This window comes from Macaca mulatta, chromosome 6 (genome assembly GCF_049350105.2).
Source record: "Macaca mulatta isolate MMU2019108-1 chromosome 6, T2T-MMU8v2.0, whole genome shotgun sequence".
NCBI classification, from domain to species: Eukaryota; Metazoa; Chordata; class Mammalia; order Primates; family Cercopithecidae; genus Macaca; species Macaca mulatta.
Genome location: NC_133411.1, coordinates 81,635,078 through 81,654,082, shown reverse-complemented (window position 1 = coordinate 81,654,082; position 19,005 = coordinate 81,635,078). Strand labels below are relative to the sequence as shown.

Here is a 19,005-nt window from a genome sequence, read left to right as displayed (position 1 = left end):
TCGGGAGGCTGAGGCAGGAGAACCACATGAACCCGGGAGGCAGAGGTTGTGGTGAGCTGAGAGCGTGCCATTTCACTCCAGCCTGAGCAACAAGAGCTAACCTATGTCTCAAAGAAAAAAAAAAAAAAAGAATTTACATTCTCCCAGATCAAGTGAACTGAATATGAAGGATTACCTACCAATGGTGGGTCAGGTCTCTAAAGGCATTACAGAATTCCTTATGATAGAGTCAAATTTAAATCAATGCCATACTCAGAAGGTGTGAAACTGCCTTAGAACAATACTACTCAGCTGTGTGCTGGTAAATGTTTAACAACCAGGGGGAGGTTGTTAAAAAAAAAAAATTGTTCAGTGACACGTGTTATAGCACAGTAAGGAAGACTTTGTTCAGGATCACTGCAATAAGGTCTCGTAGTGGGGGACAGAGCTTGGGCTCAACCCCAGAACACAGCATGCGCAAGTGGGCATTTATAGCCAAGGAGTAGGGTGGGGTCAGTGGATTGAAAATTACTAAGAGGTAAAACATCAAGGGTAAGATTCTGGCTAAGCCAACCTAACAATATTCTTGCTAAAGACAGGCCAGTGTGATCAGACCTCGCCTGGGGGTATAGTGGAGGGTGAGGAACCTCATCAGACATCAAGGGTGATCAGATATTAAGACTGAAAAGTTCTCGCTAAACTGACATAGCAGGGCTCTTTGCTAAAACTGGATTTTACGATGTCTCTCTCAGATGGACCCAGGGGAAGGCTCCTGACTAAGGTTTGGCTAAGCAAAGAATCTTTGTCAGGATAGCCCTGGTTTGTAAGTTATTTGTGGTGTAAATATTCTAAAATTCTTTCCTTACATTATTATTTGTTTCTTTCCTGGCTCTCATCCTCCTCTGACCCCAGAGTAAAATGTAGCAAAATAATTAGGAAGTGATGAGTTTTTAGTATTTATTGCATTTATTTTAAATACAAGTTATTTAATTTAATTTTATATACATTAATGGCTGTATGTAATAACTGAATTGAAAATTCCTGAAAGTTTAATAATTAGTTCTTACAAGCTAGTAGGAGCTGGTTCCAGTACACCATTGACACTAATCTAGTCAGAACTTTTCTTCCTCTCTCTCTCCATCTTTCTGTCCTCCCCACACTCCAATACTAAAAGGGTCAGACTTCGTGATTAGCTAAAAGGAGAAGGAGAACCAGGAAAGAATAAATAATAATATGTAGAATAAGTTTTAGCAATCTCAGTTCTCTGAGAGCCCTACTTGAAGGAGCGTGAGTTAGTCCTTCATTCAACAATATAGACATTATATTAGAGAACCATGTAAAAGGTGGACAGTTGGAGGAGGGCAGTAAGAAAGAAAGACAAGATAAAATGTATGTTGATGGCCAGGCCCGGTGGCCCATGCCTGTAACCCCAGCACTTTGGGAGGCCAAGGCAGTCGGATCACTGGAGGTCAGGAGTTCGAGACCAGCCTGGCCAACATGGTGAAACTCTGTCTATACTAAAACTACAAAAATTAGCTGGGAGTGGTGGTGCATGCCTGTAATCCCAGCTACTTGGGAGGCTGAGGCAGGAGAATCACTTGAACCCAGGAGGCAGAGGTTGCAGTGAGCCGAGATTGTGCCACTGCACTCCAGCCTGGACCACAGAATGAGACTTGGTTTAAAAAAGAAAAAAAGAAAGAAAGAATAAAAAAGAAGGTTGAAGAAGAAAGGAGACAAAACAAAATAATGCCTACTCTACTTGGGCTTATGTTAGTTGTGATTGCATTGCCTATGCATAACCCACCTCGGTTACTGCAGACAGCATTGGCTGACTACTGCTTCACTGCTTGTATAATAATTAACTAGGACTCAACTTTGAACTGCCATAAAGAAATCACATTCTTCTTCTCTTTGCTAGGATGCACTTCCAAATGAAGAGCCAGCTTTGGTTTTACGTCATTCAGTGCCTGTGCCATGGTGGTTAATCTTTATACCCAGTGTGGCCTTTCTTTCTTCTTTGTCTAGAAAACTACTCCTTCAATCTTCTCTCATTTTGTTTAATGCTTTCCTTGACTGAGCCACATCTCCACTTTCATAATCATTTTCTATCACGTGATGTTTTAAACTAAAGAACACACATTCACATTTTTTCCTAATGCAGACAATATGAGACTGACATCCACAATATAGTCTAATTATATTTCATCAATAATTAACTCTGACAGCTGTCATCTGTCAGGAAACATGTGTGACTGTTTTTAAAGTAAGTGGAGGCACTAAGTCAATTAAATGAGGAAAGGCTTTTTTTTTTTTTTTTTTTTTTTAATACTTTAAGTTCTGGGATACATGTGTGGAACATGCAGGTTTGTTCCATAGGTATACATGTGCCATGGTAGTTTGCTGCACCCATCAACCTGTCACCTACATTAGGTATTTCTCCTAATGCTATCCTTCCCTTAGCCCCCACACCCCTACAGGCCCCGGTGTATGATGTTCCCCTCCCTGTGTCATGTGTTCTCATTGTTCAACTCCCACTTATGAGTGAGAACATGCAGTGTTTGGTTTTCTGTTTCTGTGTTAGTTTGCTGAGAATGATGGTTTCCACCTTCATCCATGTCCCTGAAAAGGACATGAACTCAACTTTTTTTATGGCTGCATAGTATTCCAAGGTGTATATGTGCCACATTTTCTTTATCCAGTCTATCATTGATGGGCATTTGGGTTGGTTCCAGGTCTTTGCTATTGTGAACAGTGCTGCAATAAACATATGTGTACATGTGTCTTTATAGTAGAATAATTAATAATCCTTTGGGTATATACCCAGTAATGGGATTGCTGGGTCAAATGGTAATTCTGGTTCTAGATCCTTGAGGAATCACCACACTGTCTTCCACAATGGTAGAACTAATTTACACTCCCACCAACAGTGTAAAAGCAGTCCTACTTCTCTACATCCTCTCCAGCATCTGTTGCTTCCTGACTTTTTAATGATTGCCATTCTAACTGGTGTGAGATGGTATCTCATTGTGGTTTTGATTTGCATTTCTCTAATGACCAGTGATGATGAACTTTTTTTCATGTGTGTGTTGGCTGCATAAATGCCTTCTTTTGAGAAGTGTCTGTGCTTATACTTTGCCCACTTTTTGATGGGGTTGTTTTTTTCTTGTAAATTTGTTTAAGTTCTTTGTAGATTCTGGATATTAGCCCTTTGTCAGATGAATAGATTGCAAAATTTTTCTCCCATTCTGTAGGTTGCCTGTTCACTCTGATAATAGTTTCTTTTGCTGTGCAGAAGCTCTTTAGTTTAATCAGATTCCATTTGTCAATTTTGGCTTTTGTTGCAATTGCTTTTGGTGTTGCAGTCATGAAGTCTTTGCCCATACCTATGTCCTGAATGGTATTGCCTAGGTTTTCTTCTAGGGTTTTTATGATTTTTAGGTCTTACATTTAAGTCTTTAATCCATCTTGAGTTAATTTTTGTATAAGGTGTAAGGAAGGTATCCAGTTTCAGTTTTCTGCATATGGCTAGTCAGTTTTCCCAACACTATTTATTAAATAGGGACTCCTTTCCCCATTGCTTGTATTTGTCAGGTGTGTCAAAGATCAGATGGTTGTATATGTGTGGCATTATTTCTGAGGCCTCTGTTCTGTTCCACTGGTCTATATATCTGTTTTGGTACCAGTATCGTGCTGTTTTGGTTATTGTAGCTTTGCAGTATAGTTTGAAGTCAGGCAGCATGATGTCTCCAGCTTTGTTCTTTTTGCTTAGGATTGTCTTGGCTATACTAGGTCTTTTTTGGTAGCACATGAAATTTAAAGTAGTTTTTTCTAATCCTGTGAAGAAAGTCAACGGTAGCTTGATGGGAAAAGCATTGAATCTATAAATTACTCTGGGAAGTATGGCCATTTTCACGATATTGATTCTTTCTATCCATGAGCATGGAATGTTTTTCCATTTGTTTGTCTTCTCTTATTTCCTTGAGCAGTGGTTTGTAGTTCTACTTGAAGAGGTCCTTCATGTCCCTTGTAAGGTGTATTCCTAGGTATTTTATTCTCCTTGTAGCAATTGTGAATGGGAGTTTACTCATGATTTGGCTCTCTATTATTGATGTATAGAAATGCTTGTGATTTTTTGCACATTGATTTTGTATCCTGAGACTTCGCTGAAGTTGCTTATCAACTTAAGGAGTTTTTGGGCTAAGATGATGGGGTTTTCTAAATATACAATCTTGTCATCTGCTAACAGAGACAGTCTGGCTTCCTCCCTTCCTATCTGAATACTCTTTATTTCTTTCTCTTGCCTGATTGCCCTGGCCAGAACTTCCAATACTATGTTGAATAGGAGTGGTGAGAGAGGGCATCCTTGTCTCGTGCTGGTTTTCAAAGGGAATGCTTCCAGTTTTTGCCCATTCAGTATTATATTAGCTGTGGATTTGTCATAAATAGCTGTTATTATTTGAAATACGTTCCATCAATACCTAGTTTATTTAGTGTTTTTGAGCATGAAGTGGTGTTGAATTTTATCGAAGGCATTTTCTGCATCTATTGAGATAATCATGTAATTTTTATCATTGTTTCTGTTTATGTGATGGAGTATGTTTATTGATTTGTGTATGTTGAAACAGCCTTGCGTCCTAGGGATGAAGCCAACTTGATCGTGGTGGATAAGCTTTTTGATGTGCTGCTGGATTCGGCTTGACAGTAGTTTATAGAGGATTTTCATATCTATCTTCATCAGGGATATTGACCTGAAATTTTCTCTTTTTGTTGTGTGTCTGCCAGGTTTTGGTATCAGGATGATGCTGGCCTTATACAATGAGTTAGGGAGAAGTCCCTCTTTTTCTATTGTTTGGAATAGTTTCAGAAGGAATGGTAGCAGCTCCTCTTTGTACCTCTGGTAGAATTCAGCTGTGAATCTGTCTGGTCCTGGGCTTTTTTTTGGTTGGTAGGCTATTAATTACTGTCTCAATTTTAGAACTTGTTATTGGTCTTTTCAGGGATTCGACTTCTTCTTGGTTTAGAGTTGGGAAGGTGTATGTGTCCAGGAATTTATCCATTTCTTCTAGATTTTCTAGTTTATTTGTGTAGAGGTGTTTATATTATTCTCTGATGGTAGTTTGTATTTCTGTGGGATCAGTGGTGATATCCCCTTTACCATTTTATATTGTGTCTATTTGATTCTTCTCTCTTTTCTTCTTTATTAGTCTGGCTAGTGGTCTATTTTTTAATCTTTTCAAAAAACCAGCTGCTGGATTCACTGATTTTTTGGAGGGTTTTTCATGTTTCTATCTTCTTCAGTTCTGTTCTGATCTTAGTTATTTCTTGTCTTCTGCTAGCCTTAGAATTTGTTAGATCTTCCTTCTCTAGTTCTTTTAACTGTGATGTTAGGGTGTTGGTTTTAGACCTTTTCCGCTTTCTCCTGTGGGCATTTAGTGCTATAAATTTCCCTCTAAACACTGCTTTAGCTGTGTCCCAGAGACTCTGGTACATTGTGTCTTTGTTCTCATTGTTTTCAAAGAACTTATTTATTTCTGCCTTAATTTTGTTATTTACCTAGTAGTCATTCAAGAGCAGGTTGTTCAGATTCCATGTAGGTGTGTGGTTTTGAGTGAGTTTCTTAATCCTGAGTTATAATTTGATTGCACCGTGGTCTGAGAGACTGTTTGTTATGATTTCCATTCTTTTGCATGCTGAGAAGTATTTTACTTCCAATTATGTGGTCAGTTTTAGAATAAGTGTGATGTGGTGAGAATAATGTATATTCTGTTGATTTGAGGTGGAGAGTTCTGTAGATGTCTATTAGGTCTGCTTGGTCCAAAGTTGAGTTCAAGTCCTGAATATCCTTGTTAATTTTCTGTCTCATTGATCTGTCTAATATTGAAAGTGGGGTGTTAAAGTCTCCCAATATTACTGTGTGGGAGTCTAAGTCTCTTTGTAGGTTGCTAAGAACTTGCTTTACGAATCTGGGTGCTCCTGTAATAGATGCATATATATTTAGGAAAGTTAGCTCTTCTTTTTGCATTAATCCCTTTACCATTATGTAATGCCCTTCTTTGTCTTTTTTGATCTTTGTTGGTTTAAAGTCTGTTTTATCAGAAACTAGGATTGCAACCCCTGGTTTTTTTTTTCTTTCCATTTGCTTAGTAAATATTGCTGAATCCCTTTATTTTGAGCCTATGTGTGTCTTTGCACTGATACGGATTTTCTGAATACAACACACCAATGGGTCCTTACCCTTTATCCAATTTGCTGGTTAGTGTCTTTTATTTGTGGCATATATCCCTTTTACATTTAAGGTTAATATTGCTATATGTGAATTTGATCCTGTCATTATGATACTAGCTGGTTACTTTGCACATTAGTTAATGCAGTTTCTTCACCATGTCAATGGTCTTTACATTTTGGTATGTTTTTGCAGTGGCTGGTACCAGTTTTTCCTTTACATATTAGTGCCTCCTTCAGGAGCTCTTGTAAGGCAGGCCTGGTGGTGACAAAATTCCTCAGCATTTTTTGCTTGTCTGTAAAGAATTTTATTTCTCCTTCGCTTATGAAGGTTAGTTTGGCTGGATATGAAATTCTGGGTTGAAAATTCGTTTCTTTAAGAATGTCAAACATTGGCCTCCACTCTCTTCTGGCTTGTAGGATTTCTGCAGAGAGATCTGCTATTAGTTTGATGGGCTTCCCTTTGTCGGTAATCTGACCTTTCTCTCTGGCTGCCCATAACATTTTTCCCATCATTTCAACCTTGGTGAATCTGACAATTATGTACTTTTGGGTTGCTCTTCAGCAACCCAGCCTCAGTAATGGCAGATGCCCCTCCCCTCACCAATCTGGAGCATTTCAGGTCAACTTCAGACTGTTGTGCTGGCAGCGAGAATTTCAAGCCAGTGGATCTTAGCTTGTTGGGTTCCATAGGGGTGGGATCCGTTGAGACAGACCACTTGGCTCCCTGGCTTTAGCTCCCTTTCCAGGGGAGTGAATGGTTCTGTCTTGCTGGCATTCAGGTGCTACTGGCGTATGAAAAAACACTCCTGCAGCTAGCTCAGTGTCTGCCCAAACGGCTGCCCAGTTTTGTGCTTGAAACCCAGTGCCCTGCTGGTGTAGGCACCCGAGGGTATCTCCTGTCTGTGGGTTGGAAAGACCATGGGAAAAAAGTAGTATCTAGGCTGAATAGCACCATCCCTCAAGGCACAGTCCTTCATGGCTTCTCTTGGCTAGGGGAGGGAGTTCCCTGACCCTTTGCCCTTCCTGGGAGAGATGACACCCCACCCTGCTTCTGCTCACCCTCTGTGAGCTGCACCCACTCTCTAACCAGTCACAGTGAGATGAGCTAGGTACCTCACTTAGAAATGCAGAAATCACCCTCCTTCTGCGTTGATCTCGCTGGGAGCTGCAGACCGGAGCTGTTCCTATTTGGCCATCTTGCCAGTCGCCCAAGGCTAATCTTTTTAACCCAAGGTGTTGTAACAATATGGAAAAAAAATAAACTTTGTTCCTTACCTCATTACATACACAAAAAAACTGAGATAAACAGAACTCAATGTAAAGTTAGAACCATAGTGCTTCCAGGAGAAAACAAAAGAGAATAAGAGAATATCCTCATGACTTTGGCTTAAGCAAAGATTTCTAACCCAAGACACAAAAAACACTATACTGGGTTTGATAGTATCCCCCCAAAATTTATTTCCTTTGCAAAGCCTCTGAATGTGGCTGTATTTGGCCAGATGCAGTGGCTCATGCATGTAGTCCCAGAACGTTGGGAGGTTGAGGTGGGTGGATCACCTGAGGTCAGGAGTTCGAGACCAGTCTGGCTAACATGGCAAAACTCCATCTCTACTAAAAATTCAAAAATTAGCTGGGTGTGGTGGCAGATGCCTGTAATCCCAGCTACTTGGGAGGCTGTGGCAGGACAATCGCTTGAACTTGGGAGGAGGAGGTTGCAGTGACCTGAGATTGTGCCACTAGACTCCAGTCTGGGTGACAGAACAAGACTCTGTTCTGACCACCAAAAAAAAAAAAAAAAAAAATGTGACTGTATTTGGAAATAAAGTCATTGCAATTGTAATTAGTTAAGGTGAGTTTATATTGGAGCAAGGTGGACCTTAATCCAATACGATTGGTGTCCTTATAAGAAGAGAAGAGACCCAGAGACAAAAACAGACAAGAACACCAGGTCATGATGAAGGCAGAGATTGGAGTGATGCATCTACAAGCAAAGGAATGCCACGAATTGTGGCCAAGGTCAGAAGCTAAGAGAAAGGCATGGAACAGATTGTTCTCTACAACCTTCAGAGAGAGCATGGCCCCATCCACATCCTGATTTTAGATTGCTGGCCTCCAGAAGGGTGAGATAACAAATCTCATTGTTGGCCGGGCACAGTGGCTCATGCCTGTAATCCCAGCACTTTGGGAGGCTGAGGCAGGTGGATCATGAGGTCAGGAGACCAAGACCATCCTGGCCAACACGGTGAAACCCTGTCTCTACTAAAAATACAAAAACTAGCTGGGTGTGGTGGCGTGTGCCTGTAATCCCAGCTACTCAGGAGGCTGAGGCAGGAGAAATGCTTGAACCCGGGAGGCAGAGGTTGCAGTAAGCCGAGATTGCATCACTGCACTCTAGCCTGGTGACAGAGTGAAACTCTGTCTTAAAAAACAAATACATAAATAAATAAAAAATAAATATCTGTTGTTTTAAGCCATCCAGTTTGTGGCAATTTGTTAATTACAGCCTTAGGAAACTAATACCTGCACTGATCATAAAAGAAAAAAAACTGATAAATTGGAAAGTATCCTAATTAAAACCTTTTTACTCATCAAAAGACACTATTAAGAGGCCAGGTGTGGTGGCACAAACCTAATTCCAGCAGTTTGAGAGTCCTAGATGGGCAGATTGCTTAAGCCCAGGAGTTCCAAACCAGCCTGGTCAACATGACAAAACCCTGTCTCTACAAAAAATAAAAAAATTAGCCAGGCATGGTGGTGTGTGCCTGTAGTCTCAGCCACTTGGAAGGGTGGAGGGGGCTGAGGTGGAAGGATCACTTGAGCCCAGGAAGTGGAGGCTGCAGTGAGTCATGTTCATTGTCACTGCACTTCAGCAGCCTGGGTGACAAAGGGAGACCCCATCTGTTAAAAAAAAACATAGACAAGCCAGAGACTAATAAAAAATATTCATGATACAGATATTTGATAAAGGCCTCATATCCAGAATATGTAAAGGAATGTTAGAAATTGATAATAAAAATACAAACAGCCCAATGGAAAAGTGTGCAAGAAATCTGAATAGACACTTCCCAAAAGGTGTGTAGACGGCCAACAAGCACACAAAAATTTGCTAGTATTATTAGGCATGAGGGAAATGCAAATTAATACCACAGTGAGATACTATTTCATATCCATTGAAATGGCTGGCACATAAAAGACTGACAATACCAAATGATCGTGAAGATATGACGCAAAGGGAACTTGCATATGTTGCTGTTGGGAGTGGTACTCTCTTTGGAGAACTATAAGGTAGTTTTTTAATAAAGTTAAACATATACCTATCATATGACCAGAGATTTTGCTCATCAGGTATTTATGTACCCAAAGAGAAATGAAACCATACACCCACAAAAAGGTTTCAACAGGAATGTTGATAGCAATCTTATTCATTACAGTGTCCAAACTGAAAATAACTCATGTCCATTAACAAGAGAATGCACTGAACAAATTCGGTCTATTTGTGTAATAAAACAATGCTCAGCAACAAAAAGGAATGACCTGGTGCAAACAATGTGGGTGAATCTCGAAAACATAAAACTAAGTAAAAGAAAAGGTGCATACAGGGTGATTTCATTTATATGAAAAACTATTATTTGTAGGTGGATTTTGAGGACAGGGCAGGCAGGAGTGATGGAAATATTCTTGATCTTGTTTTAAGTACTTAGGTGGTTGAGTGTGTGTGTGTCTCTGTGTGTGTGTGCATGCACAAAGAGAGAGTCAAAAATCATTGAACTGCATTCTTTTACTATGTGAAGATTCTGATTAACCTCTTGTGGCTGGGAGTTTTTGTGGGTATAGCTGGTATTTTTTTCTACAGTGGCAGACCTACTAATACGTTAGTCTAAATCTATTTATATGGCTGTCTCAGGTCTACACAAAGAAGATCCCATTATCATGTATTTATTTGGCAATCTTATCAGTCCAGAAGTTATTAAAATTTCTCTTTTTATTATGTGTTATTCATGTAAATTATACTTTTAAGATTCAAGCTATTGCTTGTGTATTGCCTTTTTTTCCCACCTACAACTCCCATTCTCTTCCTTTAGAGTTGAGTATGCTGTTAAACAAAATAAATATAGAAATATTATGGCTCAGAAAACACATTGAACTGAACACATAAGATTTGTGTATTTCACTGTATGTCCATTATACCTCAATAAAAGAAGAAATTAAAAAATTGTGTTGTTCTGCAGTATCAGGATCAGGTGGTGTCTTGGTATGTGTGGAGGGCTTTATTTATACCTTCTTATCTCTTTAACCTTCCTAAATAACCACAAATAAACACAGAATCGAAGATAAAGCCACAAATATGCTATGTAAGCAGTTATCTCTAGCTGTATAGACAGTCCTAATACACAGCTGTATTTCATTCTTTGTAATGACAGCAGAGTATTTCACAGCATAATCCCCTAATGATGAACACTTACTTTGTTTCCAACTTTTCAAAATTGCAGTTGGCGCAAGCATATTGGTAATATAGGAATAAATTGCTAAAAGTGGAAAGGCTATCTCTAGGGGTATATACATATAAAACTTTTTTTTTTTTTTTTAAGAGAGTATCTCTCTGTTGCCCAGGCTGGAGTGCAGTGGTACAATCTCGGCTCACTGGAACCTCTGCCTCCCAGGTTCACACGATTATCCTGCCTCAGTCTCCCAAGTAGCTGGGACTACAGGCATGTGCCACTATGCCCTTCTAGGTTTTGTATTTTTAGTAAAGACAGGTTTTCACCATGTTGGCCAGGCTGCTCTTAAACTCCTGACCTCAAATGATCCACCCGCCTCAGCCTCCCAAACTGCTGGGATTATAGGCGTGAGCCACCGTGCCCGGCCCATGTGAAACACTTTGATAGATGTTGCCAAACTGCTCTCCAAAAAAGATTGAACTCATCTGTTCTCCCTCTATGAGTATAGGAGAACACCTATTTTCCCCAATCATTGCCAGTGCTGAGCATTATCAATCTTTTTTAAAAATCCTTGCCAGACTAATAGATAAAATAAACCAATAAATGTGTCATTGGTTGTTTTAATGTTTATTTCTTTAATTATGACTTAGGTTAAGTATGTTTTAAAATCCAATGTTTTAATCAGTTACTATCACAGAAAAAGACCAGATGTGGGGAGGAACAGAAATGGAAAGACTTTGAAATACAGACTTCTTAGCATTTGGGCCATCAATGAGTATCACTTGTCTGGACAAGCAGACAAGGAGGAAGCTGTCAAACTTGTTAAACTAGTTGACAAAGCCAATGTCATGTTCTCTAGGCTGTTGCATTTGAGTCTGTAATTCTTTTTGACTCTGTCATGGCCTTATTACTTTGCCAATTTTTGATGCCAACATTACATTGTGTTTCTAAGGAGAAAGTAATCTAAGAATCCTTAAAAAATCTTGATGATACATAATAATCATTTATTGTCTGTGTTCCAATATTGTTTTTTTCACATCATAATAAATTATACAATGTTGTAAGGTATTTCTTCTGAGACAGAAGATCAGTGTATAACTATTGCCCCTTAACAATTAACCCTTTCTGCTTCTGAAGAAACATTATTTATAGTCTAATAGACTAAACAATGAATAACTGTAATAGTAGAGACCACATAGAATAGCAACAACATCTTGCAGGCATCTGGAGCAATGGGTTGGGAGGGTTGTTATAATTTACCTCTAGGTGTGTCTAGTCCTCTGATTCTCCTTTGTGAAATGCCAAGTGTTTTTTCAATCATCCTCTGCTGATTTTATGGGCTTCATTATAATATACCTTTTAATCAATTGCCAGAATAACAGATGCCATTAGTGATTCTTCAGAGGTTTTTCATCTTGGAAATACTAATTATATACAGGCTATCATCTGAAATTTCACAGTACTGAAACCACCTTTGCAAAATTATAACTTAGGAAATTGTGACAGTGAAAGAAATCCAACCTAATCAACTTCATCTTGCTTCTAACCTTTCAGCTGTCCTTGTTCATTCCCGGGTATAGGCCAAACTAACTTTGGGAAGGAGTTCAGTCCATGGTTTGACTCTGAAACAAAATTGAAAATACCCCTTTCCTGAAAAGACCCCCTTCTTGCCTGGGACCAGTCTGTCTTTTCAGGACTAACAAGTTAGCTACAAGATTAGAAATTACAATTTGGAGGTCATGTAGCCTTTGGCTTAAAGAGTCTGAACCTCCCCAAATTGCTCCTGGGTATAACATCACTATTGTAAAACCTAAAATCAGTGCCTGAGATATTTTGCAGACCCTGAGCTTGATGGATCAGCTGACACCACCCAGACCGATTAAGCCGGCTCAACCAGTTCTGCCATCCACTCAGGAACACAAGACAGCAAGAAAACCTAACTTCCACCTGCTATGATTCCATCTCCAACCTGACCAATCAGCACTCCCCACTACCCAAGCCCTTACCGCCAAATTATCTTTCAAAACTCTGATCCCTGAATGCTCGGCAAGAGTGATTTGAGTAATAACAAAACTTTGGTCTCCTGCATAGCAGGCTCTGCGTGAATTACTCTCATTGCAATTCCCCTCTCTTCCCCTGTCTTGATAAATTGGCTCTGTCTAGGCAGCAGGCAAGGAGAACCCATTGGGTGGTTACAGTACTTCTAACTTTCTGAAGTGTTTTATATCTATTTCATGCCATTTTAAATTAAAATTGAATGTATTAAATTCTGCACTAAGAAGGGACAGCCTATAGGAGTTGTGGTTGACATATCCCCACACATAGGAATCAGCTATAATAATCGCTAAAAAACAAATTTAGGGCCGGGTGCTGTAGCTTACCCCTGTAGTCTTAGCACTTTGGGAGGCTGAGGCGGGTGAATCACCTGAGGTCAGGAGTTTGAGACCAGCCTGGCCAACATGGCAAAGCCCCGTCTCTACTAAAAAAATACAAAAATTAGCCAGGCGTGGTGGCACACGCCTGTAATCCCAGCTATGTGGGAGGCTGATGCAGGAGAATTGCTTGAACCTGGGAGACGGAGGTTGCAGTGAGCCGAGATCGCACCATTGTGCTCCAGCCTGGGCAACAAAAGTGGAACTCCATCTCATAAATAAATAAATATAAAAACAAATTTAGGTACTGAACCAACACTTAATCATGTCTAAACTTGTCTTTGTGTGCTCCAACATTTTGCAGTTTTTGAGAAAAGATTTGTTAGGCAGGAATCTAGACCCAACATGGTGGCGTTATCCGGCGTAGCAGGCCTTTTGTTAAAGACTCCCTTCACCCTTGTACACACCCGCAGACTTACATTCGTCAGAGTTCTGGTTGGGCAACCACATTCCCCCATGACCCGCAGCTCACCTGCATTTCACAAGGTTGTAAACAGCCGTTTCAGTTAAACAGTTTCCAAAGACCCCTTCCTCATGACATTGCAGTTTCAAGACCCCCCAGGACTTGTTTTGCACAATGAACTTCCCCATCGCTCAAGCTATAAAAGGTCCTTACCCTCCTCCCTCAGTGCGACTTCCTCGGCCTGCACCTTTGGACCAAGGAACCTCGCCCACAAGCCCTAATAAAGGCTATTCTCACTGCCATTTGCCTTGTGTCTTCATTCCCAGTTCGGCTCTGGCCTCAGTTTACCTTTACAATTTCACATATCCTGATTTTTCAGTTACATACTTATTCCCATCCATTAAAAAAGTTTACATGACAGTTTTAATTTGTGCCAAACATGTGAATTGCTTGGGTTAATGGATTAGTAACTTACTTTTGTTTAACAAAGAAGTCTAAGTCTTTGAGAAAATTATTCTTTTGGAAAGTTTTTTTTTTTTTTTTTTTTTTGATAGGGCCTCACTCTGTCATCCAGGCTGGAGTGCAGTGGTGCAATCATAGCTCACTGCGACTCCTGGGCTCAAGGGATCCTCCTGCTTCAACCTCCTGAGTAGCTGGGTCAAATGTGCGCCACCAATTCTGGCTAATTTATTTTTATTTTTGTAGAGATGGGGGTCTATGTTGCCCAGGCTCCTCAGCTCAAGTGATCCTCCCATCTCTGCCTCCCAAAGTACTGGGATTACAAATATGAACCATTGTACCCTGTCGGGCAACTGTATTTTAAAATACTTATGGAATACTTGGTGATATACCTCATATAGCTTTATTTTGGGGAGAAATATTACTAAGGTGAAAAGTGGCTGTTGGATTTAGTCTCTTAGAGATTCATGTTGTGTTATGATAAATCGAATCTTCCATGAAAGTCTCATCTCTTACAGTTCTAGGATCTGAAGTAACCTGGATAGGAAATAAATAATATGAAGCTATAGGCAGGGAAGAATCTTAATTATAAAAGCAAAATATATTGTGTAATCACAAAACAATGAGCCTTCTTTTTCTTTTTAATCATCAAAAAAAAATTTTTAATTCACCTTTACAACAAGAATTCCCCAAGAGGACTTTTTTCTTGTAAGATTATAGCCTAAATGGAGTAGAGCAAGTAAAATTTAATTATATTTCTTAAAAATTATGGCCAGGTGTGGTGGCTCAGGCCTGTAATCCCAGCACTTTGGGAGGCCGAGGTGGCTGAATCACCTGAGGTCAGGAGTTCGAGGTCAGCATGACCAAAATGGAGAAACCCCGTCTCTACTAAAAATACAAAATTAGCCGGGTGAGGTGGCACATGCCTGTAATCCCAGCTGTAATCTCGGGAGGCTGAAGCAGGAGAATCACTTGAACCCGGGAGGTGGGAGGTTGCAGTGAGCCAAGATCGCACTATAGCACTCCAGCCTGGGCAACAAGAGCGAAACTCTGTCTCAAAAAAAAAAAAATTTTTTTTTCCCCTCATCAACTATGGTTATTCTGAATATAAATTGTGTAGGAAAGGCAGGATAAAGTTTTTTTTCATTATTAATTTTAGAATAATAAATGGTGTCTAGCAACCTCCAAAAGTAGCCAATTATTATTTTTTAACAATAATGTTTACAGGCTTTTACATATTCGGCAATGTTTTAATCTATTTGAAAATTCAAACTAATTTGAAAGAAAGCTGAGCTCTATTTCCTTTGAAACAGTTTCAGTACCTGATTCCTGTCATTCCTGAAATACCTGGGAAACCTCTCCTTGGTTCAGTTACATGATTCAACTCAACCTGCTTAAACCAGTTTGAATTGTACTGCAGCCTAGATTCCTAAAAACAGATCTTCTGTCCATTTTTCCACCTCTGTCCTGCACTGAAACTTTGGATTTTATAAAAACAAACAAAAAAAGGTTTATTTAAAATCACACTGGCATTTATGAGGCTCATCTCTGCCATTTATTTTTCATTCTTTGAATCATAGCAACTCTCTTGAATAAAAGGAGAATAGATGATGCAAAAATAGCTGACTTTTTTCCACCAAAGGAGAAAGCGTTTTTAAAAAGAATGTGAATTTCAGGCCCAGAAGGTTATCTATAGCAGATCCTCGAATAACATTTCTTTCAATGGTGTTTCAACACTGATGAGGAAAGAAAATTATTATACTTCCCAGCCAGAGCCGCTGTGTATGTGGAGTTTTCATGTTCTCCCCATGTCAGCGTGGAGTTTCCTCCAAGTATTTCAGTTTCCTCTCACATCCCAAAGATGTGTATGTTAGGCTCATTGGCCTATCTAAATGGTCTCAGAATGAGTGAGTGTGTGTGTGTGAGTAAGCACGCTCTTCAATGGAACGGCCTCCTGTGCGGGGCTGGCTCCTGCCTTGAGCCCTGAGCTGCCAGGACAGGCTCCAGCCACCCTCAACCCTGAACTGGAATGATTAGGTAAATAATTATCTTATTTGTTTTTATTAGTCTTTCTTAAATACATATTTTTATTAATCTTTCTTAAATATATATGGCATTTCCTATATATATTTATTAAATATATATTTAAGACATTTCTTAAATATATATATTTAATATATATAGAGCTCACAGTTATTTCAATGTTTAATATTAAAGGTGTTTTGGTGTTTATTTGTAAGTTTGGCAATGTTTTTGTGACCAGAAATATGTTATAAGAACTTAACTCTCATATATATCAATTAGATCATGGTAAAATTGGTTTTCTTGTAAGTCATTTTGCTTAAAGTCGCAGTTTCCAAGAACCTACTGACAGACATTAAGTGAGGACTTATTGTACTTAGCTTGTTATCAGCTGTTTGGAGCAAGTGCTGTTACTGGTGGAGTCATCTTTCCCTCTGGGGCAAATGGAGCCACTCACCACCATTTACTGGATATGCATCCCCCAATTCCTGTGAAGGCAGAGCTGGATAATTAAAAAGAATGGGTGAAGTGGGCATAGTGGCATGAAACCGTAGTTCCAGCTATTTGGGAGGGTGAGGTGGGAGGACAGCTTGAGCTCAGGAGTTGGAGACCAGCTTGAGCAACATAGAAGAATGAACTAATGAATTAATTAAACAGTGGGTGAGCAGGAAAGGTGACAGGAATTTAGGTCTGATTTAGACATGGAGGGCATAAATGGACTATTGTAAAAAAAAAAAAAAACAAACCCCAGGTCTAATTCTTTGCATATTATTACTGTTCTGCCTAATTTACGGAGTTGAGGTGAGGAATTTTATTTAAGTAAGTTACTTATTCAAGTAAGTTTATTTATTTTTTATTTTTTGTTTTTTGAGACATGGTATGACTCTATTGCTCAGGCTGGAGTGCGTTTGCTCAATCATAGCTCATCAGAACCTCAAACTCCTGGGCTCAAGCGATCCCCTGCCTCAACCTCCTGAGTAACAGGGACTACAGGCCCATGCTACCATGCCCTGCTAATTAAAACAAATTTTTTGTAGAGATAGGGGTCTCACTATGTTGCCCAGGCTGGTCTTGAACTTGTAGTCTCAAGCAATCCTCCTGCCTCAGCCTCCAAAGCATTGAGGTTACAGGTATGAGCCACCACCCCCAGCCTCAAGTTAAGTTTAGAAGATAATCACCAATCAAGTATTTTAAATAGCAGTGGCTTAAATATAAATAGTAAAAACACAAAATATTAATAATGGCAAAGCTACTCCATAAAGTGAAAAGGGCAATGAATTGGGAAGTCAGAAATCTCTAGCTCCATCCATTTATGACAAAACTTAAGACTTCATATGTGCCAGATGCTGGAGACTCCAAGGTGAATACTAAACGCTTGCTATGGGAAAACAACTTGGTCTTTTCTTGAACCTTCTCACTTGGCAAGTGGAAGCTCACTTGGCTTTGTTTTGAATTAGCTTGAATTAAAAATGTTCAACTAGACTGAAACACATCAAATATATAAAATTCTAGTACTTCATTAAAACACAATTTACTACTTTTGGAGGTTGCTAGGCATTACTATTATTCTAAAAACTGATAAAAGGGGAAAAAATAAAGCATCTATCCTGCCTTTCCTGCATAATCTATCTGTATTTCAGGTAACCGAAGAGTTGTTGAGAGAAAAAAAAATACAAAATACATCACTGAGATTAGTTGAGAGCTAAAACTTCTGATAAACATTATCTGTTTGTCTACCTCAGGGGACACTTGAAAAGAGGCTGTCAAGGGATTAAAGGGAAAGCAAGCGCTTAGTGGGCTGCAAAAACACTCGTTAGGTCTAAGGTCGCATTCTGGCTCCAGAATGCCAGGGCTGCTGGGGCGGGCAGGAGCTGACAGCTCTTCCGTATCTGGGGCTCACAAGCATCAGGTGCATGGCAGGTCACCCTCCCGGCCAAGGGTGTTAAGCAGGCTCGCCTGAGTTCTGGGTGCGGCCCGCCTACCTTTCCAGTCTCTGCAGCAGCAACCCCAGTCCCCTCTACGGCTAGCAACCGAGAATGGGAAACCGCGAAAAAGACACGCTGCGGCAGGCCACGCCCAGAGCAGGCCTGCGCGTACCACCGCCCACTTCCGGCCGCGGGAGCTGGGGGAGGGGCCGAGCGCTGCGCAGGGCTCAGACGTGTGGCGAGGGGCTGCCCCCTGCCGGCAGCGAGCGGCGGGACCCGCGGGCCGCTTCTCGGACGACGACCCTGCCGCGCTTGCGGCCCTCTGCACCCTCCTCAGCAGCCCTGCGACAAGGCCCGGCTCCTGCTGCGATTATATTATTTTTATTTTTAACTCACAATTTCCTCTGGCCCTCAAAATGTTTTTTTGTTTGCGGGCAAGAGGGAGTTAGAGGAGGGTAAAAAAGACTTTGAATGTGAGGCAAAGATGGAGGAAGGCGTCCAGGACCCAGACTGGGACAGTGATGAAACCGTGATAGAGGGTTCAGTGACGGAGAGCGACCTGGAAGAAAAGGAGCTGCGCTGGAGAAGGTGACCATCATTAGGGCCACAGTGCCCGAACCCTCGCGCCAGGGCGGCCCAGGGGCCCTCTGAGAGGGTCAGAGTTTTGAGTGGAGATGATGACCAGAACATGTGCTTGTGGGCAGGATCAGAGCCTTGTGGGGCAGGCGTGCCTGAGCTGAGAGCTCGTAAATAAGCAACCACAGTCTGTCACCACCTACCCCCAACCAGCTAGGGACAAAATGAGTTTTGTACTAGGTGGCTTTGTAGCATTTTTCAAAAGGCGTTCCTTTTTGGGGGCTTTAAGTCTTTTTGCACAAGCAAAAAAGATCTGGGGTCTGAACTTAACTGCATTTTGCTTCAAGAGACTTGTAGCTCAGTTCTGGGAAAATGGGTAACGGTTTCTCTCAAGAAAAAGGATGCGTGAGGCCGGGCGCGGTGGCTCACGCCTGTAATCCCAGCACTTTGGGAGGCCGAGGCGGGCGGATCACAAGGTCAGGAGATCAAGACCATCCTGGCTAACACGGTGAAACCCCGTCTCTACTAAAAAATACAAAAAATTA

At 40.6% G+C, this 19,005-nt stretch overlaps 1 protein-coding gene across 2 annotated transcripts in view; it reads left to right on the top strand.

Annotated features, from left to right (window-relative positions):
* The first annotated feature begins 18,008 nt into the window (after positions 1-18,008).
* ANKRD31 (ankyrin repeat domain 31) overlaps positions 18,009-19,005 on the top strand; it is a 159,067-nt gene continuing 158,070 nt past the window's right edge. For both annotated transcript variants that reach the window (XM_078004866.1, XM_001099787.5), the window contains exon 1: positions 18,009-18,472. In XM_078004866.1, the coding sequence (XP_077860992.1) occupies positions 18,369-18,472 (104 nt within the window). In that variant the 5' untranslated portion in view covers positions 18,009-18,368. The remainder of the gene's footprint in view (positions 18,473-19,005) is intronic.